General features: G+C 52.2%; 1 protein-coding gene across 1 annotated transcript; it reads right to left on the minus strand.

Annotated features, from left to right (window-relative positions):
* Window positions 1-100: 100 nt before the first annotated feature.
* Window positions 101-27,493, minus strand: LOC130575576 (receptor-type tyrosine-protein phosphatase kappa-like). The gene is made up of 30 exons (XM_057369547.1): window positions 27,315-27,493; window positions 19,390-19,611; window positions 18,543-18,785; window positions 17,394-17,633; window positions 16,113-16,364; window positions 15,174-15,425; window positions 13,043-13,333; window positions 12,561-12,658; window positions 11,898-12,090; window positions 11,653-11,764; window positions 11,296-11,530; window positions 11,054-11,096; window positions 10,415-10,520; window positions 10,168-10,235; window positions 9,764-9,906; window positions 9,536-9,623; window positions 8,870-8,940; window positions 8,427-8,463; window positions 7,606-7,703; window positions 7,320-7,436; window positions 6,069-6,226; window positions 5,856-5,991; window positions 4,483-4,632; window positions 4,218-4,317; window positions 3,641-3,720; window positions 3,098-3,232; window positions 2,564-2,689; window positions 1,844-2,001; window positions 1,426-1,561; window positions 101-928 (listed from the first exon to the last, which is right to left on the minus strand). The coding sequence occupies exons 1-30, from the start codon at window positions 27,415-27,417 to the stop codon at window positions 854-856; spliced, it is 4,266 nt and encodes a 1,421-aa protein (XP_057225530.1). The 5' UTR covers window positions 27,418-27,493; the 3' UTR covers window positions 101-853.
* Window positions 27,494-27,820: the final 327 nt, after the last annotated feature.

Here is a 27,820-nt window from a genome sequence, read left to right on the forward strand (position 1 = left end):
GTGTTCTGTGCCCATGCTTTGGCCAGAGCTGAAGGATCTCTGTGCTTTCAGCTTCCTGTAACCTGAAAGAAAAGTGAAGATCAGAGGTCAYCACCACCATGGCCTTTATTGGTGAGAAATAGGACAGAGAGCCATGGGCTCACTCCTGGTTTTGAGGTCTCCCACAGAACCTCTGTGGTGCTGCTTGAAGCACATTCAGGATACTCAAGTTGAGCCACTATAACCTGGATTTGCCATGGTAGAGTCAACACAGGCTGATTAGAGAGTCTCCCTGGAGGAGCCCCAGGAATATGGAGCTCCAGGAAGAGATTTTGTGGGGTTGGAAGGACCAGTTTAGCCCTGCAGGTTGTCCTGTCCTTGGCTCTTGTTGGCCTTGGACTTCAGGTTTCTCACAAAGTAGGACAGAGATCCTGTGCACCTGAGCACCATGGATCTTACAGCAGTTTGGTACTTCCCTGACCAAATACAATGTGGGTATTGGTGCTACTTCATTTTCCTTGGGGCTWCCTGAAGGGACAAGGGAACTTGGATGTTCTCTTCATCCTTGGCCAGGAAGGATAGGTCAAGTCCTGGTGCCTCTGCTCTGGTCTGCATACTCAGGCTGTGATTCTAGGTAAGTTCCTGCACAAATGCAGGGCAAAGGGTCAGGCTCCCCTTTCAAAACCTGGCCACAATTTGGAGACAGTCCAGCCTATGCTCTCCAACCACAGATGACTCTTAGGGTGATTTTCAGGGGAGTAAAGCATCTTGGGACCATGCACATCCCTTTAGTTTCCTCTTGCTTCCCCTGTTACTGATGAAAGACTGTCGAGGGAGTCAAAGTCTTGTCCAGAGATGTGCTGTGGTCATACTCCTACTTGAAATTCCCGTAGGTTTCAAATGAATTCAAGTAACTGAGGGCTAGTTCATAGCAGAGCCTGTACTGCTCCTGTGGGAAGAAGTAYGCACATGAGACTGTGGTAGGCCAACACCTGCAGTGCAATGTCAGCATTGGTTTCCAAGAGCTTCCTAAGCATGCCAGACACAGGCACATTCCATTGTCCTCCCCTCAGTTGGAGTCCACCTTCCCCTGCTGAGGAATCACAGGCATGTGCTCCAGGAGCTGGAGGGCTGGACTACTGCAGTGCTGGAGCCAGCTGATTTTGGGAGAAGAGCTATCCATGACAAAGCATTGAGCAACCCAGTGGACCAGAAAGGGGCCACTCATCATGCAGGATGCTTTGGYGCCTGTTCAGTTCTGCAGAACCTGYCCCTGYRKGARTGGGTATGTCCCAGACACAGAAAACAGGGTTTTCAAAGCTCACAACTGCCCTGCTGGCCCCAGGATGGTTTGAACACAGAGGGGCTGGGGAAGCGGCTGGGGCAATCCAAGATATGGCTCTGGTTTTGGTTGCCATCCCAGCTGGGTTTGAAGTCAGCACCTACCACATCTTTAATGAACTGTCTCCGCCGCCTCTTCAGCATCCTCACAGCCTGGGATACATCCACCATGCCCTCGCTTTGGATCTGCTCACACAGGAAACTAGCAGCACAGAAGATCCCACTCCGGCTGGCTCCATCCCTGTGAAGGAGGCCAAGRGGAGAGTCACTTGCTCTGAGATCAGATGGCAAGGCTGAGCCTCAAAGGTGTGCCCCTAAATGTCCACACTCTCAGATTGTGATCACCATCTTGCGCACAGATGCTGCACCCCGTCAGTCTTCACAGGGAAGCCTTCCTCCCTGAGCATAGCTGAATTCACATCCATACATCCACTCAAGATGGAGCTGAGACCAAGTTCACTGACACAGCCTGAGCTGTGTCCAGCTCTGTGCCATGGCTGCTCCTCCAGGAGACATCACTCACCAGCAGGTGACAAGGATATGTCCATCTTGGCTCTGCCGATGGTGGGTCTCCACCTTCCCCAACAAGCTGATGATAGTGTCAGGGTGCGGGGGAAGATGCTGCTGCATGGGCCAGTCTGTCAGTTGATGTAACTGGACTYCCACTGCAGATTTCTTGGGCTAGTGGGGAAGAAAGACAGTGGGCTGGGCAGAGAAGAGAYTTCTTGGCTTCATGGAGGGAAGGGAAAGGATGGTGCATGCCAGTCCTGGTTCAGACATGCACACTCGATCAAGGGAGCAGCTCCACAATGGGACAGCCCAGCCCCAGACTTTGCCCATCTCCATTGAGTGCTCTGACACTGACAGATGGACAGAGCACAAGAGAAGAGCTGAGCACCAGGTGCAGCCCAGGCTGACCAGTCTCCTRTCCAGCTACCTGCAATAGCTGTCCCCTTCCATGAGCCACCATGAGATGCACTAACTTCATCCACAGCTGGTGTCCTCCAGCTGGAAAGGCACACAAAGACACCTCTGACTTGCACCTCTGCCTGCAGCCTCACTTTCTTGGGATCAATCTCTCTCCCAAGGCAAAAGACCCTGCTCTGGCCAGTGCCCTTCCAGACCCCACCAGATCCCTCAAAGTCTCTAACTGTGACTTTGACCCCAAATTACAACCTGGTCCTCCCGGCTCTTGAAAAGGTTGTATTCACAGGAGTTTGCCATCTCTGAGCAAAGGGCTCACCTGCTGCCTGTTGGTGAGGACAAGTGTCCAGGTTGTGAAGCCAGCCCCAGGCTCCTCTGAGATCAGCTGGACATGGAAACGGCCATAGTCATCTTCACCCTGGGTGGGCCAGAACTGCACATATGTCTGGGGGAGGAGGAGAGGCGCATAATCACACACAGCCCCAACCTGCACACAGGGCAGAGCTCAGCAGCGGTGGGCTCACACCAATCCCTCGCCCATAAACCATGTACACACAGCTTGCCAGACACCTGCTGGACACCAACCGGGTACTGCAGCCAGAAAATAACACTCCAGCAGAGAGGACACCAGGGCAGGGGTAAACAAAACCTGAGCGATGCTCACTTGCAGTGATATAAGGGAACACCCCACTGCTGTGGTGGTGTGGTGCTGGCTGACCTCAGGGCTCTCCCAGGTGGCCCCCACAAGCAGTTGCTCTCATGGTAAGAGCTCTGCATAGTCAAAGGCAGAAATCGCACTGCTCGGCTRCACAGGGAGCCAGGAGAGGGGAAAAGCTGTGCTTGGGCTGCTGACCTTGTCCAGCTCCTGGAGCTGATTCAACACAACCACCGATGTGCAGGTGTAATCCCAGACCAGAGCCCAGAAATCCACCAGCGTGGTGGGGAAAGGCAGCTGGGTGATKATGATTCTCTCCTCCTCGGTGTACGTCTGCAAAACACACAGCAACGCGTGGGGATGGGAGAGTCACACAATCCAGTTCCCGAGAGCTCTTCCCACAGGGCCAACAGCAACCTGTGGATATGGAGAAGAGATAGGCCACCCCAGCCCTGCTCAGATCAGCTCAGGTTTGCGCCCCGCTGCCCCCGCTGCTCATCACACCCAGGTTCAGCTCCCAGCAGGCTGCGGCCGGCACAGGCGGCTGCGCTGCCTGCACCAGSCCGGCTCAGCAGATCGCGATCGCGGGGGCCATCTCCTGGCAGCAGGGCCAGCAGTCACTGTGCAGAGCCCGAGGGCTGGGACACCTCAGCCCTGGGAGGGATGCTCTACCCTGGCCTGGTGCAGGGGGGTCCCTGCTGCCCTGAGCCGCTCCCACTCCCGCTGGGGCCGGAGCCTTACGCTGGCAAACACGGCGTTGATGTAAGCTGGCGAGCCGTCTGCGTTCACCGACGACATCAGGATGGGCCGGCAGGAATCCGCTGCAGAGGCAAGGGGCAGAGAAAGGGAAATGGTGGGTTACCGTCCCCCTGCAAGAGAGCTACGGTCAACATAGCTCCCTGCGGCGTGGGCTGGGGAGGCGTGAATGGACAGGCACCATCTGACCCACRGCTGTGACAGCTCATGGCACGCGAATGTGGGATATCCAAAACCCAGAGGGTTTTGGGGATAGAGCAGAGCACAGCAGGTCCACCCTCCTCATTGCTGTGCTTCATCCGAGTTTCTCCACTGGGGAAGTTTAGACCAGGGACATCTTTGTCCCAGGTGTACCCCACGTTCCTCCAACAGGCTCAGAAAGAATCAGGGACCAGCCTAATCTGCATTTATCTACTAACCAGAAAACAAAGACTAGACCTTGMGCAGAACCTGCCAGTGTCATATTCTAGGGAGGGAAGCAGCAGGAAAGCATTGTTCCCCCTGTGTTGCTGTCAGGCATTAGGTTTTAGAGCAAGGGGCTACCCGGCCCTGCCAGCGTTACCTGGCAGGATCCCTGGCTTGCGGTTCTTGGGCTGGTTTCTGGGTTTCTCTGCTTCTCTGCATGGCAGGAGCTGGAACAACTCAGAAAACCTCTGCAGGGCCTGTAGAGACGATTCACCCATGTCAGTTCTGCCTGTCAGCAACTCACCCTCTTGAGCCACCCCAGAGAAATGATCCCCTACTTCCATCCCACTGCTGGGGAGGGGAGCAGCAAGAGGGGTGGTGACACCACAGACGAGCACCAGTGCAACATATCCTGGTGGTACCTTGAACTCCTTCTCTAGGACACGGTTGTGGCCTGAGGTCTCATCTTCTTGAAGGGAGTGTACAAGGGCAGCGATGCTCTCCACTGGGACCCCGGTGTTGCCACAGAGCAAGCCTTCGAGCAGCGCCTCGTACAGGAAGCTGTACTGCTCCTGCAGGAGGACATGGGTCAGCTGTGCAGTCTGGAGCCACTGCAGGAGGAACCCTGCAACTCCAGACCACCAGCTGTCATCAAACTGTGTCAGAAGTGAGCCAGGTTCATCCTTCACCTTCCTGCTGTGAGTCAGACACTTCTCATTGCAGGCAGCCCTGCTTTGGGACACAGCCAGCAGTTCCAGCTGGAGAGACAAGACAAGATCATCTTCCTGTGGTTTAATGTTCCTTCTCAGACCAGACCCCTGCTCTGGGGAAGGCAGCCCAGRAAATCTGTGGACTAATTAGACCTCCTACCAAGCGCTGGTTGGTCCAACCCAAACTAGTTTTCTCCAAAAGGACCCAGCATTAGCAGAGCATGAGGACATAGTCCCKAGGCCAGGACACAGCTGCTCAGGAGATGCCAGAACAGCAGACATCCTGAAAACCTGAGGGACAGACGGACTCTCATTCATGATCCTTGCCTACCAGACAGCCCTTTTATATCAGGATGACCAGTGCATACAAATACTGCTGATACCTCAGTCTTTGGGAAACAGAGATCCCAGATAGGTTTGGGAAAACAAGATCCTAGAGTCTTCACCTCCTGGCAGCCCCAGATCCTGTGGCTAGATGACGAACAGCACAGGTAGCGTGGCTTTGCATGCCACATCCCTGTGAAGGGTGGTGCTGAGACCAAAGCAGAAGAATTACAAAGGAACATGGTGGATTTGCTCAAGTGGCCCTACAGATGGGAATGCCAAAGTCTGGAAAATGACAGTGTGAGAAATCCCATATATATAAACAGCCTACTGCTGTTTATCCTCTGTCTGCTTTGAGAAGTAGAAACTCTGTAGAGATAACATAGGTGTTTACAGAGACATAGAAGCCATGGAGAGGTTTGAGCTCCCTGTCTTGGGAGAGAGATCAAAACCAGAGATCATGAAAGCACAGAGATCACAGCATGGCTGGTAAACCACACATATGTGGGATCTTGATAAATAGGTACAAACAGCAGCTCTACTATCCCTCAGGATGGACTGAGCCTGATGGTGCTGGCATGCCTGTTTTGTGTCACCTCCTGGATGTTCCTTCAGGATCCTCCAGCTGGCGAGATAATGAAATAAATTGACTCGTTGCATTTCACCCATGGTTTTGTGGTTGTTCTGATCATCTGCGTGTGCTGACTGCCACAGGTGGGAATTGGATCTGAGATGTGCAGGGAGCGGGTCACTCTCCTCACCTTGGTCTGCACCATGCTGAMCCGCTGCTCCCGCAGCTGCTGCACGCAGTGGAACACATCCACCTTCCCCTCTGCCTTCCCCATCTTCAAGAGGAAGTCCAGGGCGATGAAGGTACCTGTGCGTCCGATCCCTGCACTGAGGACATGGAAAATCTGGGTCAGTGCCGGCCCTGCCAGCCATGCCCCAGCACCTCAGTACCCCCAGGCCAGTACCTGCAGTGCACCAACACCGGGCCAGCAGGCACTTCCAACACCCTCTTGTTCACCACCTCCACCAAGCACAGGAGCTGGGAAGGGTTTCTGGGGACTCCGTGGTCTGGCCAAAGCAGGTAGTGAAATTGCTCCACTGCTCTTGGGAGAGCACAGCCTGCCTGCAAAGAGGGAAACATGGCTGGAAACAAGGAGCTGGAAGCGACCAGGAAACTTGTGTGAAGTCATTGCATGCCAACAAGGAGGGAGCAGAGGAGAAAACCACTCCAGGGGGGCACCAACACACACTGSTCCCTCCAGCACCCACACCATAATAACTGCTTCAGTATAGCTCCTCAGACAGTAAAGGGCAGATTCATCCATCACACAGCCATACAATTAATTTTGTTCTCTGCTTCACTGTGCTGTGAACAGTGAACACAAAGCAGCAAATGCAGCTTGTGCCCCAGATGGAAATTATAAAAATCACAGTTTAGGACATTTCCGTAGTCATCAAAAAGGCTTACCCAGAAAAATATATTCCCTAAGGCTGTCACTACACTAATATGAATGTAGTCACTTTTGTTATCAGCCCATTATGTGTTTTTTGCTAAACATCACATTCACTTGGCATCAACTAATGAACTAATGCTACATCTTACCATCAGGTGCTCTTGAGGCTTTAGCTTTCAGCTAGATTTTGCTCTGGGCAAGACAAGAAAGCATATGCATAAATGCATATGCATAACTGCAACTTCTTTATAATTGTACCTGYTCTCCCTCCTTGCAGCTCCTGCAGTTTCTGCTCTGTATTTGAGGTGTAACTTCAGCAGGAGCACCCATCTTGAGAAATGTAGGCTAACCTAAACCATAAACTATCTAAACTATTTGTCCAGGTTTAAAACTATAAGTAACCAAGGACCTTCTGTGTGGACCTTCTGCAGATTGATTCAGGTGACAGGCAAGCACCTGTCCCATCATCCTGGATGTGCAGAGCTTCCATTTTATACCCTTTGTAATCACTTGACCCAAGCCCTCAAGAGTCCACAATATTCCCATGTGCATCATCAGTCCAGACTCATCTGGGGTGACTGCTGGAGATGACAGATGGCCTTTGCCTGGCACAGAAACCTGGAACTGATGCCCTGACATGGGCCCAGTGATAGCAACGGAGACCATCAGAGCTCCCCATGGTGTAAGTGGCTGACAGCTCCCACCAGCTGCTGAAGCCCAAATGTATCCTGCATTCCCACCTCAGCTCCATGCCAGGCTTACCCTCTGCAGGCAGAAGAGGCGTTTGACAAGGCCTGTGGTGGTCAAGGTGTTGTTGAGTGTCACGGTAAAGTCGCCGTAGACCTGCTCCTGCTCTGGCCAATACTGCTCACACTTGACCTGTCAACAGCAGTGAGATCTCTGGGCAATCAAACTCACAARGGGAGCATTGCAGGGATGCAGAGCTGCTCCCTGCCCTCACTGACGGCTGCTCTGGGAGCACAGCAGGTGTCGAAGCCTGGGCTCTGGTGATGCCCAAGCTGAGCGTGGGCTGAGATGTTTTCTCTACCTTGTTCTGCTCCACTAAGCCTGTCAGCATCACAATGACCGAGGTCTTCTCCTGCCACACCATCTGCCAGAAATCCACCACTGTGCCAGCCAAAGGACCTTGGGAAGGAAGAGRGGAACCCTTTGCCAGTGTCCAAGCCATGGGGGTATGTTCCCAGGCACAATTCAGACATTCCCAGGCTTTCCTCCACCCAGGGACAGAGGTGCAGCCGGGGGGCATCAGCACCTGGCAAGGTGGCTGGGCAGGCTTTGTCACCATGTTAGAAATTAGGACAAGAAGAAGGGAGCCCAGGAGAGATCAGGGATTCACTTCCTCTTTAGGGGCTCCCACATGCAGACCCTTGAGATAACTGTGAGCTGCTCCCACCTTTAGGGTCCTATTTCCAAAAAGCATTTCTGCAGCTCTGCAGGGAGCCTAAGATGTCCTCATTCTATGCTGCACAGAGCAGACTAACCCATCCCAGCTTTGCACTGCTGGGAGGAGACTGTATCTAAGTGCACTGAGTGCAGACATGCCAGGCGTTTGCAAGATTGTTGTCCCTGTTGTGCCCCCCTGCCAGAGGGAACAAACTAGGCATGGTGGAAGGACCATTTCCTCAGACTGTGCAGTTCGGACACTGGCTCCAGCTGCTGCCAAACCACCACTGAGACCTTCCACAGCCTGCAGCAGCTGTAACCACTGCTCAGGACAGAGAGCCTGGAGATACAGGGATTTGGACTSAGCCATTCACAGCTCCTTGGCTGCTATGCTTGTTCCCCATTCCCCAGATTACTCAGGGCAGTGACTGGCATCCCCTGAGTCTGAGGTTTGGGAGCACCTACCTTGAGCTGCAATAAAGAAGCGTGGACTTCKGTAGCTCTGCAGGGGAGAGATTCAAACAGTTCTGATCACATGGGTTAAATGTTTAACAGGGAAAGAAATAAAGGATCCACCCCATAGGCACCAAAACCCAGAGCCCCCAGCACAGTCCATCCCCTAGCACCTCTCCTAGCCAGCACAGAGAGTGGGTACCCAGGGGCTGCACYTCAGCTCCTGTCCCCTTTGGATCCCTTTTTGTTACAGATGAAAGCTGTACACAAACTCAGAGTACTTTAGGCACCTCAGAGAGGATTCAGGGGAAGCAACATGTCAAGACCTGCCAGCACTTGAGGGCAAAAAGTGCCAGACCTCAGAGCCCCCCACATCAGTGGGACTTTCCTCACCCAGCCCCTCAAGCCAGGCACCTTCCCTACCCTTCCCAGGGCAGTAATTCCTCACTACCTACATCCACATAGCTGGCATTGATGTAACCATTCCCGGTGTCAGAGGGCTGCAGTACCACACGGCAGTGATCATCTGAAAGAGAAGGGACGTGGACGGATGCTTTAGGGCAGCAACAAAGAGACTGATTAAGGGGGAAGGTGAAATTTATTACAATCTGTGGTTGTCTGTTGTCTCCTCAGCAGCACCCCAGGCCTCAGGACATGTCCTGAAGAGGTCTCAGGACATGTCCAGGGGCAAAGAATAGCTGATGAGACAAAGGGTGAGATGGCACAGCAGGAAATGCAATGGGGTTTTAGAGAAGATTATGACATGGCCAAATGTACACACCATGTGGGGCCCAGAGGAGCTTTAAAGTTTGAAGGAAATTGGGTCACTCCTTCCGCTTTTCTTCTGCAAATACCTGCCTCTGGCTAGGAGTAATAACTAATGTCAGGAACAGCAATGTTTGATTGAGTTCACAGAAGGATTTGTAGAGCGGAACCAGGATTCTCCAACTGGATATAAAACAGTGGAGCCAGAAATCCCTCTGGGTTTCAATGACYATGGAAGATGAGATTAGTAGCGCAGTATTCTGAAATGCTGCAGGGGCACCTACACCAGCCCAGCATCCTGTGCTGCCCCAACCAGCTGCAAGCTCCTGAGCCAAACTCTGCGGAGCTCTGCTTACATGGGATGATGCTCTTGTAGCGGTTCTTGCTCTGATTACATAGCTCATTCCCAGCATTGCAGGCGTGCAACAAAGTGGAGGACAGTTGCTGCAGAGGAAGAAAACAAGCCCACTCAGCATTGGGATATATTCTGGGGCTGGCCAAGGCCAATTGCATCACACACACAGGGAAGGGGTGAGGGCTGGGTGAGCAGTGCAGCTGGGTGAGAAAGCAAAGCTAAACCAGACCTGATACTCTCTAAGGAGCCCGGCACCATGCCTGTCGACTGATTCATCATCTGTCTGCTCTGCCTCTATTTCTTCCCTCTTAAACATCTTCAGAGCCTCCAGCAACTCCTCCACGGGGATTTTTGTGTTTGTCTTGCATACTTCTGCAAAGACCACAAGGACAGGACTTCAGCATCCGGCTGATGCTAAACTGGCCAGCCCTGAAACTCTGCAGCTGGGACTGAAATAGCAGCTGCTAGAACCTCTTCAAACTTCAGATTGTCCCTTCTCACGGAGGTTCCTTCTCCTGAGAAGTGTCACTTTCCCCATGTCAACCAGCTTATGGAGTGTGCAATCATCCTGCCTGTGCTTTCAACAGACAGCCTGTCTAGACAAGGTGCACAAGGCCCTTGTTCATACTTCACCTTTTCGACATCCTCTCAGGGGTATAGTGCTGTTGTTCTCTGAGGTTTTTGATTTGTTGTGCTTTAGCCTGCAAAACAGCAAGTCAGGTCCATAAATCAGGAGAACAGAGAGACAAAGAAGAGGCTGTTGCCCCTCTAATCACCCTGCTTCCCACCCTGCTTCATCTCAGAACCCCCTGGACACTCCCTGCCACTGCAAGCTGCTGAATGCCTCACAGAGGGCAGCAGAGGTGAGGTGCATACTGACCTGAAGAGCACAAAGAGCAGCAAAATACCCAGTGCCAGGATTGCAACAGTCAGTGCTACTGCCATAACCACAGGCTTCCTGTCCAGCAGAGATGACGCCTGCTGCCCTGCAAGCAGCACAGACCAGGCTCAGGCTCCTGCGCAGCCTGAGCCAAGCATTGGGAGATCCCATAAGGACAAGGAGAGAAAAGCAACTTCTCTTGTCTTCCACCTTACTCTGTGCATTAGAGAGAAGTGACGGGGGGACAGAAAGAGCAGGTGATTTCTTGGTGTGATACCTCTTCTGTGGATCCTGTGCCCCTGACTGGCATTGCCAGAGTCTGGTGAAGTATTTCCATTAAGGAATTGCACATACAGCACAGGGGAGCACTGGGACTAAGACTAAACATGTGGTGATGGCAGGGATGATACACAATGTCCAGCAGATATTGGGGCCACACCTGCCCAAGTATCCTGAGGATGTCCAAAGCCCATCTACCATAGATCTTTTCAGGATCTAGAGAACTACTGTGAAGGCCAAAGTATGACAGTACGCCAGCAGATCTGCATTGTGCCAGCTCATTTCCAGGGCAATTTCCAGGCTGGGAGAATGAAAAATGCAGGAGAGACACTTGGGCACCATGAGCAAGGAGATACTTACCAAGGGAGAAGCTGTAGCAGACACAGGTGAGCTTCTGTACCTGCTGGAGGAGACACAAGGGAGAGCTCAGCCCACTCCCGCAGCACTACCTTACCTGGCAGCAGAGGTCCCCACCCAGRGCCAYCGAGTGACCCAGCTGTGGCCAGGGACCCCAGGGACACCATCCTGCCAAGGCCCAGACACACCGAGGGGCCCAGCCCGGCCGGCAGAACCCGCAGAGAGCAGGACCCCCTCGATGGTACCTGTGGCAAGGGGCGTTCGAGGAGCAGCACGGCCGAGTAGTCCCAGCCCGGGTGCAGGGTGGGGTTGTGGTACTGGAACCCGTGGCTCCCATCGCCCAGCACGAAATCCCTGGGGGCGGTGAGGTTGAGATGAGCGGCCACGTAGATGCTGTTATTGAGGAACGGTAGCTGCCCCGCGCAGATGCTCTTGATCACGGAGCTGTTTTGCGTCGCGGCCACGATCAGATGGTGTCCCCTGCAGGGCCGACAGTCAGTGGGATGGGGGACAGTGGGGACACTGGAAAGAGGTGTCTGMAGGCCAGCTCTGGGATGGGAAGAGCCGTGCCGGGGCTGCAGAGCTGCGGGGGCTGCACTCACARGACCGCCTCGGGCGGAGGGGCGATGGGGCTCAGGGCAAGCACGGCCGTCCCTTGGGATGGGGCGATGTCGCGGGCGCTGCGGCAGCTGATGTCCAGCGGGTGCGGGKTGTCTGAAGGGGAACACCCGGGGAAAGAGCATGGGCAGGGCTGTGCGAGGAGCAGGGGGAGCCTCGGGCAACGCCGGCGGCAGAGCGCAGCTCCTGTGAGCCCGAGCTCCCGGGACAGGGACACGGCAAACCTCACCGGAGCTGCTGGCCTGAAACTCCTTCATCAGCGCAGGGCCGGCTCCAGCAAGCGTCAGACCCCGGATCGTCACCGCGTAGCTGCTGGCAGGGCTGCGCTCCGGCAGYCGGTACTCGGTGACRGAGCCATCCAGGCGCCGCAGCTCCGTCTCCAGCGCGCTGCTGTCCCCCGCGTTCCTGACAGTGATGCTCAGCTGCGGACAGGAGACACAGCTGGAATGCAGCAGCTCCCACCTGCCCGTGGGAAAGTGCCCGCCGCTGGCAAGATYCYCCCGGGCCGCCCTTCGTGTGCCTGCCCCGGCTGGAGACGGATCCGGAGAGGAATGGGCGGGAGCCTCAGCCCTATGAGAGGACCTCGAAGCAGAGAAGAGGAGAACAGGAATTTGGAGCCAGCGCTAAGGATGTGAGAGCAGCTGCCTCTGTGAGTAAAGGGCAGAACCTCTGTGAAGAGGGAGGCTGTTCATTTGAAAAGCTGTAGGTAGATGTCCTGAGCCCGAGGACAGGCCTTGCAGTGTCACAGGCACTGTGGTGACATCCTCCACAAGAGGAGCCCTGATCTTTTTCCTCCTGCAGGTCATCACCATTGTCCCTTTCACACACTTCCCAGTCATCCTGCACAGAGCTGCAGGCCAGGAGGTGAGGATCTGCCCTGCTCACTTCATACCTTGTATCCGGTGATCTTCCCTTTGCAGGAGGACAGCGCCTTCCACCTGAGAGAGCCGCTSTCMGGATCCAGCCACAGSTCCTCCACTTTGTCCGGCACTGGAAGCACAGGAGGATGGGGTCACACACAGGGCCATGAGAGGGGCTGAGGCCAGAGGAAGATGCAGCAGCTCCTGGCCATGGGACAGACTGCAAAGGGACTCCCTAAGAAAGGTTTGTCCCCTGCAAAGGCTGCATGTGCTGCAGCAGTGGGAAGCACAACAGGGGGTGTGGAGTGGGACAATGAGAAGGGAGCGTGCCCTGCTCAGAGCCCAGCACAGCCCCTTCCCCAGAGCCCCTGAGGATCCAGGCAGCCCTGATCCCAAGCACATCACTGCAGGGAGCAAATGACCAGGCTGAGCTGACAGGTGAGGGGAACATTTATCCATCTGTGACACAGCCCTGGACTGTTCCTTGTCTCCGATATTTCAGGGGTGCACATACCTGCTTCCCCTGTCCTGAACACCCATGAGAAAAGGGTTGTGTTGGGAGAAAATTCCATGGTGACGCTGTACTCAGTGAAGGGCTGCAAAGAGGAGCAGGTGAATGTTCCCTCCTGGCCATGTAACATCTGCTCTCCATTCACCTCCTCAGCCTCACAGGAAGGAGAGGAAGGCACTGACAGCCGGCACATGGCCCTTATGCCCTGGCAGGCGTCAGGGAACCTGCAGGTCCAGTTCAGTTTGATGCTGGTGCTGGAAACCTCCAGGGTCTCATGGTTGACCTGGAGGACATCTGTGAAGGGAAGATTGTCAGAGGGTCACTCTATTGCCTTCTCCTCCCAGCCATGCAGGGCTGCTGCAGTGAGACAGCCCTGCTCACCTCCCAACCTGGTGGGAGGGAAAGTGAAAGACTGAARCTGGTCTTGAAGGGGAGCAGGAGGTGTTTGGTGTCAGGTTGAACCAGCACACTGAATGTGACCCTTTGGGTGAATTTCTTCCGTGAGAAAACTGCACCTGTTCATTCAAACATCAGGACACATTGAGGGGAGTAGAAGGAATCCAAGAGAGTGTGTCCACAGCTGGGTGACATCACGGCTCACAGGAATCAGCATTGGGATCCTGCCTCCCTCAGACCCTCTGAGATGGGTGGCTGCAGTCATCAGTTGGTGCCACAGGAGAGCACAGCAGGAGACATTTCATCCTGGTCTGAAAGCAGGATCTGCTTCCACAATCACCAACATCTCAGCACTGGGCCCAAGGGAAAACCCTGACCTTTTCCTTGCTATTCCCTTTCAGAGACATTCTCAGGATCCCGATCTACAAAGGACTGTCCAGCTCCTAACCCCTCCCTTACTAATGCATTTAACTTCGTGTGTCTGAATCCAGTCATTGTGCATGTCTTTTGCCCGCCACAAGAGTCTGTCCACAGGTTTTCCATAATAGTTGTACTGGACTTTGCTCCAACATTTGATTTCAGTAAAGGATRGCTGGAAACCTTCCGGGCAGCTCAGCATCACTTTCTCATCACAGCAGGAGACATTTCATCCTGACCTGGAAGAAGGATCTGCTTCCATAGTCACCAAACTCTCAGCATTAGACCCAAGGGAAAAATCTGACCCTCCTGTGCTGTCTCTCACCCAGACACTTTCTCAGGCTGCCCCGTTCAGAGGAGTGCTCCTGATCCCTCACTTACCAATGCATTTCACTTCTGGCATCTGAATCCAGTTATTGTGGGTGTCCTTTGCCCCCCATGAGAGTCTGTTCACAGGTGTCCCATAACGGTTGTACTGGACTTCCCTCCGACATTCAATTTCAGTSAAGGATGGCTGGAAACCTTCAGGGCAGCTCAGTGTCACTTTCTCATCCTTCCCATAATTCTCCTGGTTTGGTGCTAGCTGGAGTCTGGAATCCCATGGGGGCCTTTGGCACCTTTCTGGCAGAGATGAAAGAGAACGTTAGATGGGCTGGGAGGGAATGAGATGGGGTATGAGTGGGTGGTGGAAGAGAAATCCCCAGCAGTTCTTCCAGCCACAAAAGAAAAAGCTGGTGAAAAGCTACTTGTACACAAGCTTTGCTCTCAAACAACCTTGACAGCAGAAGGCCACAGATGCACAGCTGAGCACCACAGCCAGCAGCTTTGTCCTCCTGCCAGCCCAGCCTGGTGGGAGGGAAAGTACAAGATTGAATCTGGTCGCTCCAGTGCTATTGAATGGGAGTAGTGGGAATTCGGGATCATGGTGCACTAGGAGACTGAATGTGACACTTTTGGTGAATTTCTGCTGTGAGAAAACTGCACCTGTTCATTCAAACATCAGGGCATACTGGGGGGAGTAGAAGGAATCCAAGAGAGTGTGTCCCCAGCTGGGTGACATCATGGCTCACAGGAAACAGCAATGGGATCYTGCCTCCCTCAAACCCTCTCAGCTGGGCAGCTGCAGTCATCCTTTTGTGTCACGGGAGAGCAGAGCAGGAGACATTTAATCCTAGCTTGGAGCAGGATCTACTTCCACAGTCACCAACCTCTCAGCACTGGGCCCAAGGGAAAACCCTGATCTTTTCATGTTGTCTCCTCATGGAGACATTCTCAGATCCCCCCCTGCAAAGGACTATCCTGCACCTGACTCTTCCCTTACCGACGCACTCCACTCTGGACTGAATGCGGACCCAGGAACCTCCGGARTCTTTTCCAAGCCAAAATTCTCTGTCTACAGGTTTCCAATCATCATTGTGCTGGGCTTCCCTCCGACATTCGATTTCAGTGAAGGATGGCTGGAAACCTTCAGGGCAGCTCAGTGTCACTTTCTCATACTCCTCGTACTTCTTCTGGTCCGGTGCCAGCTGAATTCTGAAGTCCAACAGGGGCTTTTGGCACCTTCCTGGCAGAACTGAAAGRGAATTTTATTTAGGCTGGGAGGGGATGAAATGGGGTATGAGTGGTGGTGGGAGACAAATTCCCAGCAGCCCTCCAGACACAAAGGAAATGCTGGTGACAAGCTACTTGTACACAGGCTTTGCTCTCAAACAAGCTTGACAGCAGAAGGCCACAGATGCACAGCTGAGCACCACARCCAGCAGCTTTGTCCTCCTGCCAGMCCAGCCTGGTGGGAGGGRAAGTACAAGATTGRATCTGGTCRCTCYAGYKCTATTGAATGGGAGTAGTGGGAATTYGGGATCATGSTGCACTRGGARACTGAATGTGACACTTTTGGTGAATTTCTSCTGTGAGAAAACTGCACCTGTTCATTCAAACATCAGGGCATACTGGGGGGAGTAGAAGGAATCCAAGAGAGTGTGTCCCCAGCTGGGTGACATCATGGCTCACAGGAAACAGCAATGGGATCTTGCCTCCCTCAAACCCTCTCAGCTGGGCAGCTGCAGTCATYCTTTGGTGTCGTGGGAGAGCAGAGCAGGAGACATTTCATCCTGGCCTGGAAGCAGGATCTACTTCCACAGTCACCAAGCACAGCACTGGGCCCAAGGGAAAACCCTGGTCTTTTCCCTTGCTCTCACCCAGACACTTTCTCAGGATCTCCCCCCGTAAAGGGCTATCTTGCACCTGAYYGCTCCCTTACCAACACACACAACTSTGGACTGAATGCGAGCCCAGGAACCTCCAGAGTCTCTTCCAAACCAAAATGCTCCGTCCACATATTTCCCATCATTGCTGTATTGGGCTTCACTCCGACATTCAATTTCAGTGAAGGGTGGCTGGAAACCTTCAGGGCATTTCAGTGTCACTTTCTCATAMTTTCTGTAATTCTTCTTGTCTGGTGCCAGCTGGAGTCTGAAGTCCAACAGGGGCCTTTGACACCTTCCTGGGAGAGCTGAAAGAGGGTGTTATTTGGGCTGGGAGGGAATGATATGAGATATGGGTGAGTGGTGAGCAACAAATCCCCAGAAGCCCTTCCAGCCAATAATGTGGGAGGGAATGTGACACATCCATCTGCTGGGATGTGACCAGCAGGCAAGGCTTGTTGGGAGGAGGCTTTCCTTGTGCATGGAAATTGTGAAGGAACACTCATCCATGAGCTTGCCCCACTCACCCTTGTGTCTGTGGGCACCATATTCCCTCCTCCATAGCCCACAGCAGGGAGATTCCCAGGACAGCCACCCCTGCACAAGGACGCTCCCTCCACCCTCTCATTCAGGCAGGTCACCCAGCCCAGCTCAGGTGGCCCTTGCCATCACACCCCCACTCCTGCTGGCATGCATGTCCCTTCAGCCACAGCTCACCCTCCCACTGGGATCAGCCATGCCCCTGTGAYGCTTGTGAGGTCCCWGTTCTGACTCACTCAGTCCCTTGGCTGCTCTCCTCCTGCCCCTCCTGGGCAGTGGGACATGGGGCTGATCAGTGCCTTCTCCATTTCTATCTCCTGCTTTACCAGTGCCCCTGTCCCTTTCTCTTGACCAACCAACCCTTCCTTCTTCCCATCACCTCCTCACCAAAGCCACCACCTTCCACAGGCACAGCTGGTGCCAGCAGTTTGTCCAGTGCCACAGCAGGAGGCTTTGTGGCAACGAATTCCTACAGACAAGGATGCTGGCTCTTTGAAAGGAGCTCTTGACTGTTCAAGCCTCTGCAAGAAACTCTGAAAGGGCTTAATATACAATCTTCCTCCTCCCAAAGGGGCACACAAGGGATTTCACAAGAGTTTATCAGACAAGCTTGTGAACATCCGCAAAGGAAATGCTGGTGACAAGCCACTTGCACTCAGGCTTTGCCATGGCTTCCACAGTCACCAAACTCTCAGCACTSGGCCCAAGGGAAAACCCTGACCTTCCCCTGCTGTCTCTCACCCAGACACTTTCTCAGGATGCCCCGTTCAGAGGAGTGCTCCTGATCCCTCACTTACCGATACACTTCACTTCTGGCATCTGAATCCAGTCATTGTAGGAGTCCTTTGCCCACCATGAGAGTCTGTCCACAGGTTTCCCATCATCATTGTGCCGGACTTCCCTCCGACATTCAATTTCAGTGAAGGATGGCTGGAAACCTTCAGGGCAGCTCAGTGTCACTTTCTCATCCTTCCCATACCTCTCCTGGTTGGGTGTCAGCTGGAGTCTGGAATCCCATGGGGGCCTTTGGCACGTTTCTGGAAAAGGTGAAAGTGGGTGTTAGATGGGCTGGGAGGGAATGAGATGGGGTATGGAGTGAGTGGTGGGAGAGAAATCCCCAGTAATCCAGTCAGCCTCTGATGGGGAGCGGGAAGGTGACACATCCACCTACCATAGTGTGACCGGCAGGCAAGGCATGTTGGGAAGGGGCTTTCCTTGTGCATGGAAATTGTGAAGGAACACTCATCCATGAGCCTTCCTCACCCACCCACTTCTGTCTGTGGACACTCCTATCCACCTTCCATTGCTCCAAGCAGGKATATTCCCCTGTTTTCTCTCCCTGCCCACCTCTCTTGAGCACTGCCATGTACTGTGCCATGGTCACACTGAGCACAGCTCTGTCCCCACCTGGGACAGCTCTGCCTCCCCATCCCCTGATGGACACCATTGCTCTCCCCCAGGCCCTTTCCATACAGTCTTCTGTCCCAATGCCAAGAGCTGAACCAGCCCTGCACCCCCCAGGGGTCCCTTCAGTCCCCTTCACCGCAGCTCCTGCAGGTGCAGGACATGTCCCCCAGGTTCCTTATCCATAGGCCAGCAGGGGAACAAGCAGACCTGTGCATGCCAGGGTGAATCATTCTGTGACACAGCACAGAAAAGATAACGAAACCTCCATGGGCACCTGGGTGGTGGCCTCAGATCCTGCTCCAGGCCTGGGCAGCCATCTGGGASCCCCAGACTTGTCCTGCTCAGGAACTACTGCAGAAGCTTTCAGCTTGCCCAGCTGGTGCTACYTGGTCTGTTGTCTCCTGCCTGGATTGTCCTCTTCAGCAGAGGCACAGGCAGCACAGCCCCCAGGAGGGACTGTGGTGTGGCTGCTGCTGAGTCAGGCTCCTGAGGGTGAAGGTAGAGGGGAGACATGGGAGAGCTGCTGCAGCCTCACTTACCCATACACACTACGCCACTCTCAATGCGCATCCAGGCACCTGTGTTCTTCCTGCCCCACCAGGCATCCCCGTAGACTGGTTTTCCAGAACTCACTTCCTGAAGCTCCCTTGAACATTTGACCTCAGGGAAGGATGGCTCGAGACCCTCAGGACAGGTCAGTGTCTGTTCTTTGTTCTGTGGGTATTTATTTCTGCTTTCTAGGAACCCAAGTCTTGTATCCCATTGAGGTTTTGAGCACTTTACTGTCAGGGAGAAATTGTGAGAGTCCTGTTCAAACACGGGCTTCTGAGGCAGGAGAGGGACCAAGGCTTTTCCATAATTGACTATGGTGTCAGCATCCAACACTGTATTTAACATTGTGGTAATTATTGTTTACAGGCACTTAGGATTCATTCAGTCTCTCATAAAATCATAGAATGGCTTGGGTTGGAAGGCTCCCAAGGAAGATCACGTGGTTCCAGCCCTCCTGCCCTACACAGGGACATCCTTCCACTACACCAGGTTGTCCAGGTTGTTTTCATGAGGAAACCCAAGGACCCCCAAGAGCAGAAAAGGAATGTGTGCCTGAGCAAGGAGGTGATACAGAACACTGGGAGAGAGATGAACTGAGGGAGAAGACCTGTCCCCCTCCATCTTCCCCATGGCCTGCAACTCAGGAGTAGAATTGGGAGGAGATGCAGGGACATCTGTCCCACACAGAAGGCTTCTAACCCTCTCCATCTTGGTGACAGCTCCCAACTGGGACCTRTTTCTGAGCTGTTCCCAAGGTGTCACAGATATGGCAGGAGGTTCCCTCCACAGCAAGAAGTGCACATAGCAGGGGAGACCTGCAGGTGTCCAACTTACCCTGGTTGGTGCAGCTCAGGTCTTCTTCTATTTTAAGCCATATTCCCCAAATGTTCTTCACCTCCCAAGGATCCTCCCAACCTGGAGAAGCACATCTGATCACAGCAAGGGGAAGAGTGCTGTTCACAAAGCAGCTCAGYGTCACTTCTTCATTGAAATTGTAAAATTGCTGATTTGGGTTAAAGCGAAGCTTTTTGTCCCACTGGGGCTGCCGGCATATCTCTGCACAGAGGAGAGGAGAAGGAATACATGTAAGCGGGATGGGAAGAGGTCTGTTGGGCCATGTCTTGCCCTGGTTTTGACAGTGTCCATCTCTTTGGTTGCTGTATCCAACTCCAAATCCCTCTCTTGCAGACAGGTGTGCTGCTGGCTCTGTGCATGGCTTTACTTTAGGGGTCTACCCTCTGACCAGATCCCACTTTTCATGTAATAAGAAATGCAACTCTCTGTGAATGTTCCTCCATCCAACAAATTTAGTTGTAGCTACCCAAACTTTGTCCAAAGTTACTGGGGTGCAGCCAGGAAGGCACAGTGAGTTTTMACTGTTTCCTACAACACCCAAATGGCAGCAAGGCTCCCCACAAAACCAGGAGTGCTCTGCACAGCTCATGCAGCCTTGCAGCGGACTACAATACCTGCACCACCCCAGACAGAATGAAGCTCCTCATGAAAAAGTGGGAAAAAAATTACCCCCAGTCTGGCAAATTGAGTGGYGAATATTTCAAGCAGGTGAGAGCTRCTCATGAAGGCATTTCCCATGTTTTAATTTGTGTTTCAGGGCACCAGTTTGTGCCTGTGCAAACCTTATTTGTTGACAGGTATTCTTTRATTCTAGAGTCACCACAGAAGTTGTTGCTTGAAAAGAATTGTATGGACCTGAAGGGCTGTGGCCTGAAGCAAGAAGCAGTTTGAGAGATGAAAACTCTCCAGTGGAGGCAGTCTTAGGAACTGAGGGGGCTGTGAGTGCTCCCAAGAATGGCTGGCCTYTCCCACATTGACTTCAGTGCAAGGGGGCCTCATCATTTTGCATTTTGTAACTGTTCCACACCTCCTGGTAGCTGTGAGAGGCCCCACACACACAAACCTCACCAGCCGCACTGCACTTGGCAACCTGCTGGGTAGGAAACCAGGAGGAAAAGAGAAATTTTCCTTTGCATGCACCCTGTTGACACAGGTGCAGATTTCAAGAGGTATCTGGGCCAATGTCTTCCCACAAATAAGGATGCTGTGCTGGCAGGGATGATTGCAGCTGTACAGCAGAGCTCTGCCTTGCTTCCAGCTTTCCATGAGTCTCTCCATATTGCAAAGCTGTTACTGCTAAAACTATCATTAATGGGCTCATCATTAAAACTCTCTAGATTTACTGGACTTCCTCGCAGCTTTCCTGGGCAGCGTGTTCTAGTGGACACCAAAATACTGACTGCAACACTTTCAGCRTGACCATCCAGCTAACTCCTCCCCCATTGAGTCCAAACATCATTCCACACCTTCACAGTTTGGAGACAAGGATGTCAAGCAGGACAGTCTTGGGTATGAATGAGGTAGAGCTCACAGCCCTCCCAGTGCTGTGCTTTGCATGAGTAGCTGGAAGGGTGTTGGTAACAGACCAGTGTTTCGGCTGCTGCTGAGCAGTGCTGTCTTGCTGACATTCTTCCCCCTCAAAGGGATGGAGGCAAGATCCTGGGAGGGGGCACAACTGGGCCAGCTGACCCAATCAACCAAAGGGATATTCCATGCTGTATGACATCAGCTCAGAGATATAAAGCTGACCATAAAGCCATACACACGGACATCCTTCCACTACACCAGGTTGTCCAGGTTGTTTCCATGAGGAAACCCAAGGACCCCCAAGAACAGAAAAGGAATGTGTGCCTGAGCAAGGAGGTGATACAGAACACTGGGAGAGAGGGAGAAGAGAGATCATTTGTGATTCTCCAATATTTCAAGGACAGTAACAAGCTTAATCCTGGCTGTGTAATAGGTACCCAGTAAGCTGCTCTATCACTCCCATTCYCAATGGGACAGGGAGAAAAGAAGATGGAGAGCAACTGGCAGGTGAGATAAGGCAGTTTCATTGCAGTGAAAGGAAACCTGTGAGAGTCTGAGTGTGTAAGCTAAGAAAAAAACTCCATCTCTATTTCCCATCAGCAARTGCTTCCATKTTCCATTATCTTATGYCCTTAACATAGTTTTTAGCAGCCTGTTATAGCTTTTAGTCTTTCCAGAAGTCTGTGGATGATAAAGAGTATGATATATCCACTTAATACCATSTCTCTTTGCCCAGGAGTTTATAAGATTATTCCGAAAATGAGTCCCATTGTCTGACCCAATTGTCTCTGGCTAGAATGAAAATGGGGTGCTCCCACCTTGTTTTGAATTTCTCTTAAGTRTGTTATCACAGAGGTGTAACCAACATTTCTAACTGGCCCAGCCTTGGCCAGYAGCATGTCTATCATCAGAGCGCTCAGGGATTGGCTCTGCTGGACATGGTGGAAGCTTCTAGAAGCTTCTCACAAAAGCTGTCTCTGTGGCCCCTCCTGCCACCAAAAACCAGAAAGAAGAAAAACCAATACACAAGTCCAGGTGGATTATGTCAATCACTGCTCTTTTATCCACCAATGCTTTCACCCAGCCACAGAAGGCTAACAAATTTCTCAGACATGATTTGCTCTTAGTGAAGCCATCACCAATAATCTCCATGTGCCTTCGAATAGTTTCCAGTAGGAACTGCTCCATGATGTTGCCAGGCACCAGAGGCAGACTGACTACCCTGTAGCTCCATGGGTCTGCCTCATTTCTCTATTTTTAAAAGGGGGTTGTGTTTCTCCTTTTGCAGTCAGTGGGGCTTTACTGGAAGTTCCCTGCTACAGCTTCTCAWAYATGATGGGTAGTGGCTTTGCCTCTTCCTCCACCCTCAGGACTCACACACGTATCTCATCAGGTCCCATGGATTAGTGCTTTATGGATTACACTTTCAAGTATCTCAGATGGGCTCAAACTTGATCTTCTCCTGCAGCAGCCTGGTCTGCATTCYGCCAATCCCTGCTTTTGCCCCCTTCAACTCAGTTGGTTACTTTCCCTTGGTTTCCCTAAGAAAATAGGTGCTGTGTAAAACTCCTGGGCTGGAAGCAGGTGTGAAGGGATTTCATGAACTGAGCTGGTGTAACAGCCACACATTTTCTGACTAGGCTGTCTGCCTTCACCAGGACTCCAGTGAGCCATTTCTCTTAAACCTGGGCACCTATCAGACTTAATAGGAACATCAGCCTCTTTTCTGTTGTCTTTATTTCAGGTGAAAAGTGCTTCACGGAGGTGCAGCCTTGCTCCAGGCTTTCCTCAGTGTTCCTGTCAGTGTCTGCTGAGCTGGGATACTGGCATGCTGCTTGGATACAGCGTGGTTTCCAGCAAGGGCAGACACCTGAAATGTGCTTCTGCAAAGACCACAGGTGTGCCAGCACTGTTTCAGTGGCCACATCTCCCCTTCGGACATAAAGACTACAAGGGAGAGCAGTCCTGCAGGCAAACCCTCTTTGCTTCTCCTCTGCCCACAGAGCCCCTTGCAAGCACCAGGGGGATTCCTGTCTTMTGTGACTCACCCTTTCCTTCCCAAGCTCTCTGAGCTGTGTTTGATACCATGTGCTTGATGAGAGGAGCTAAGAATAGCAACCACAGTGTCCACAGAGAAAACCCCTGTTTTTCCAGTGGAGAGTTGCACTGCAAGCCATTGAGAACACAAACATGGGTCATAGAGCATGTCTCTGASCTTGGGAATGGAGGCGATCATTTGACCTAATTTTTTAATTCTCTGCAGGCACCCCTGTGCTCTTTGGCCTGTCCCTGTTGTGCTCAGCTATGGGGCAGGCAGAGGCTGATACAGCAYCCAGACCCAAGACTGTGGATGAGCAGAGCGCAGGGTCAGGATGGGAGCGATCAGAAAAGGCAGGCAGACCCCACAGCGCATCCCCATACTCAAAGAAGCCAGGGACTGGGGAGTACCACTACAGGGGAATGCACCACCATCAGAGAGTATCCTGGGAATTAATCCTGTCTGACAGAGGGATGGGTATGGCAAAAGGGGCATTGTACACCCACAAGGCAGCCTCAGGGACTCCCAAAGCTTATTTACCCCCTGCATGCAGAGCACCCCACCAGCAGTGCCCAAGCATCACAGCCCTTCCAGGGCTTGCCTTCCACCCWCATTCCTGTGGCTGCAGGGGACCTGAAGACATGCAGGGCATCACAGCACTAACACCATCTGCATTCAGGCATCTACAGCTGGTCAGAGTCCTTCCTGGTGGCATTTCTGATGATTGGTTGAGGGTAAAACCTAGAAGGCTCTGCTTCCTTGCAGAACGGGGAAGAGAAGACATTTTCAGACCATGTCTGGTTTTGTCTCAAAAGCGTCACTGAATGCAACCAAACTCAGCCTCAGAACTCCAGTTAAGCCCAAGCCTGTCCGGCATGTGATTAGCACTTGAGATTCATTGGGAGAAACTAATCCATGACTGCCGAGTGCCACTGAGATGCAATGGCTGGGAGGGACCCCTCTGTCYTCACCTTCCTTACACTTCTTTCCAAATCATTCCCTAAAAATTGCCATGGGAAAAGGACATCCTGGAGCAAAGGACCCTGTGCTCTACGCCAGGTTTGAGTGCTTTGGTGGCATTCAGGGGAAGCTGTTAAGGGATCTCCACTGGAGAGCAGGAGCTCACCACTTGTGCAACRCACTTGAATGTACATGGGGGGCTGGGGCACTGATGGAGAGAGCGTTCAGACAGAAAAGGGAAAAAAACAGCTTCTAGCCTAGTAGGGACTAACAGCATCTCAGAGAATAATGTAACAATCCTCAGACACTGTTTTTCACCCTGCACAGTAGCATGAAGAGAGCCACCCCCAGGCTCTTTGCCCTGGCTAGAGGAAATAGGCTGAGTCAAGTGAAATTTCGGCAAGGAAAACACAGTGTRGATGTGACCAAATAGGCACCTCTTGTAACGTACAATGTGTGCTCGCTGTGAAATAGGAAATGTTGAATGCATGAGACAGGAGTGGTAACAAAAGCTTGGTCTATTTGCCTCCTAAAGGCAGATATTTACTGTTTGAGGTTTTTTTTCTAGTTGATGCTATTAAATGGATACCCTCCTTGCTGATATTTTTTATTACCCATAAATATAGAGAGCATTTTACAGAGGTAAAACTGCCTTTCTCTGCTGCAAGGAGTTACGAGCCTTAGGCAGACTAAACAAAGCCACAGCATGGGCCAGAAGAGTAGGGTCAGGAGAAAGGAGAAATAGCTATGCTGGTAATTCAGGTCAGGCTCTGGGGTTCAGCCCTTTGCTTTACAGCAAAAGTGTCCTTTCTTACATTGTATTATTTCACACACAAAGAATAAAGRACAAGTGAAATCTAAGAAGCAGTAGGCAAAGTTCAAACCTTTTGCCAGGGCAGCTCAGCAGCTGAGAGAGGTGACAGCAAAGTGCACTGCAGTCTTGCTGTGTTTGATGCCATGTGCTTGCTGAGAGGASCTGAGAAAAGCATCACTTTTTCCACCAGTGGAGAGTTGTATTGCAAGGCACTGAGAACACAAAYATGGGTCTTAGAGCATCTCTGTACTCCTCACTACCAGCCAAAGCTGAGTGGGCTTTAAGAGTGAACAAGAGAGAAAAGGAGACAATGGAAAAGGAGTAGACAAACCTYAGGGATGCTCTGCCTGGAAGTCATGGCAGGGAAAGGAGGTGGCAAAGCAGGTCGCTGAACAAGGCACTGTGGGAAGAGCAGGAAATGGTGGCACTTTAACGTGTACTGGTCCACCAGATGCTAAAGGGCATCTGGGAGGAGTAAGAATATCTGCCCATATAAGAATAGGAAGCAAAATTCATGTTTCCTGTTCAAGGCATTCCTCTGCAGTATCCCYCAGCATTCATGTTCCCCCCAAGATCCACTCTAGACGCAGTTTGGAATATGACTGACACAAAACCTTTCAGATTGGGTGTGGCTTAGCTTTAGCTACCACCCTCCCACTGCCTGGTCGTTGTATCTATGCTCCCCATAGAACTTCTTGTCAGCTGCTGCTAGATCATTACACAGCATCAAATAAYGCTGATGAAAAAGAGGTCAGGGTTATCTTTGATCACAGACCCTGCCTTCGGACAGAAAACATGCCCTAGAAACTTCTGCACTTGCTTTCCGATGGGACTATAAGGCAAGCAGAGTTTTGTAGCAGTACAGCAATTCAGGGAGGAGAAACGCCCTGTGAAAGCAGCACAGGAAGACAATTAATGTGGCAGTAAGACAACAAGACAATGCATCCTGCTCAGTGCACAGTGTCCCKGTGACAAGGTGAGAAGAGCAGCAGTGCTAACCACAAGTACCAACCACATCCTCTGCCTGTGACTGTGCTGCTCTTCCCTACACTCTGGGTACAATGGGTTGTACCCTCTACCTGCCAGGGTCATTKCATGTGCTCAGGGATCCCATCCTTATGTCCCTCCTCTCCGTCCAACAGCTTTACCCTGCCCCACTGCCACTGTCAACCCATTCCACCCAAGCAGGSATGGGAGGACCCTCCTGCCTCACCCTGGCTATTGTTCTTGTCCTGTCCCTCTGTGAGAGAAGGACCCTGATCTACCAGATGGGATCTCAGCCCAGGTGCTGGGATGGGACCATTCCACATGCTGAGGATGCAGGCAGGGCTGCTCACACTGCTGGGTGCGGCCACCACATGTTTTTGTCTTGSTTCCTCTTTTCATAAACACCAAAGTGCAAACTCAGCAATATAATCTCTGTCACAGGCAGCCCCAGGCTCTGGGGATGGCTGGGTGACTGAGCTCTGCAGAGTGTGATAAGAGCCTGCACACCTATAAGTTCCTGTTGCATCCCACTGTGCATGGACAGATCCTGGTCTTAGTGTGCACCTTGAAAACAAACAGGAAAGCCACACAATCCCATGCTGGTCTGGGGAGAACAGCTTCAGCAGGGAATATAATCTGGGCAGGTGAATATCCTCTGTTGCAGTTTCAGCCTTTGTTTATGTAWGACAGTGTACCGTTCTTACACTCTGTGCAACCACATGGGGACATTTTCCCTGGAAATGGGGTCCTGTGACACCTCTCACACAGAACAGACCCTGATTACATCAGCAGTTAAAGTTTCTGATCCCGTTCCCTGGGCTCTGTCACAGCCAGGGTACTTAATCAGCAGTATTCTCTGCCCTGCATCCACCCAGACACAACACTGCACTGGACCAGGAATACATGATTAGACACTAGTTTAATGATTTTTGTCATCTAACTCCAAGTTTAATGACTTTATCATCTAGCTCTAAGAAAACTAGTTTAGGGAAATACTCAATTTCAGACTGATACAGAACAATGCAAGGTCGCAGTCCCTGGACCGCAGTCCAAATGGCCGGACAGTGCAGCCTGCTAACATGTGAGCCTGCAAATTTCCATTGACTCTGCTGGCATCAAAGTGTGTAGCTTCTGTAGAAAGAGTCCAGCAGAAGCTGGGGATGCCCTGACCCTTCCAGCACCAAGGAAGTGCATTGAAGGGCAATGCCAGAGCATTGTAACTCCTGCCCCAGGCTCTTCTGGACACCCAGGGGCTCACTTATGGCTCCACAAGTTTTTAGGCACCAACACCAACACCCATCTCCTCTGTGGTGAGGATGTGGCACCTGCACACTGTGCAAGGACAGAGGGAGACCTTGTATTCCCAGCTCCATGGAGGAACACACACTTTGCTGCCCTTCATCCCCAGACAGACCACCACCTAAACACAACCCAACTGGTGGACTTGGGCCCCAGTGTGGATATCAGGTCTTTCTGATACAGCTGCTGTACCCTGCACACTGTGAAGATGCCCAGCAGCCCTGCATCAGGAGTGCAGTAAAACCTTCTCTTCAAGACAGAGGAWTGAGCACTTCTTACCTCCTTCCTGGGGTTTTCCATAATTTTTGGGATAGGGCTTACCACTATWTTGTGCTGCCAGCAGAGGGGTGAGGAGCAGGAAAAACATCCATCGCAGAGTCATGTCTGTCTGTGATCCCAGCACAGGACTGAGGTCTCACCACGCCGACTGTCTCACTGCACACACGTCTGATTGTGAGAGGTGCAAGCGCAGAAAGGAAACAGGCACACAGAGAAATCACATATGGTGCAAGAGGCTTCCTCATTGGAGAGGGAAACTCTGCCAGTGTCAGCACCGCCTTCTTTCTTTCAGCTCCATGACCCTTTTGCAATCTTCCTCTCTCCAATTGCTTCTCTAAAACCACAGTTTTCAGGCCTTCTGTCATTAACCACAGCTGGATTGCCTCCCCTCCCAGCACAGATCTCAGAAAGACTTGTGAGGTGCTCTGGTTTATGGCTGGGCTTTAGCAGGAAGACATGGTTTCCATGCTTACCCAGAAAGTCAGGCAGTGACTACAGCAGGATAC

The sequence above is a fragment of the Malurus melanocephalus genome, unplaced genomic scaffold (assembly GCF_030028575.1).
Source record: "Malurus melanocephalus ecotype Western Australia unplaced genomic scaffold, MMel_1.1 scaffold_113, whole genome shotgun sequence".
Lineage (NCBI taxonomy): Eukaryota > Metazoa > Chordata > Aves > Passeriformes > Maluridae > Malurus > Malurus melanocephalus.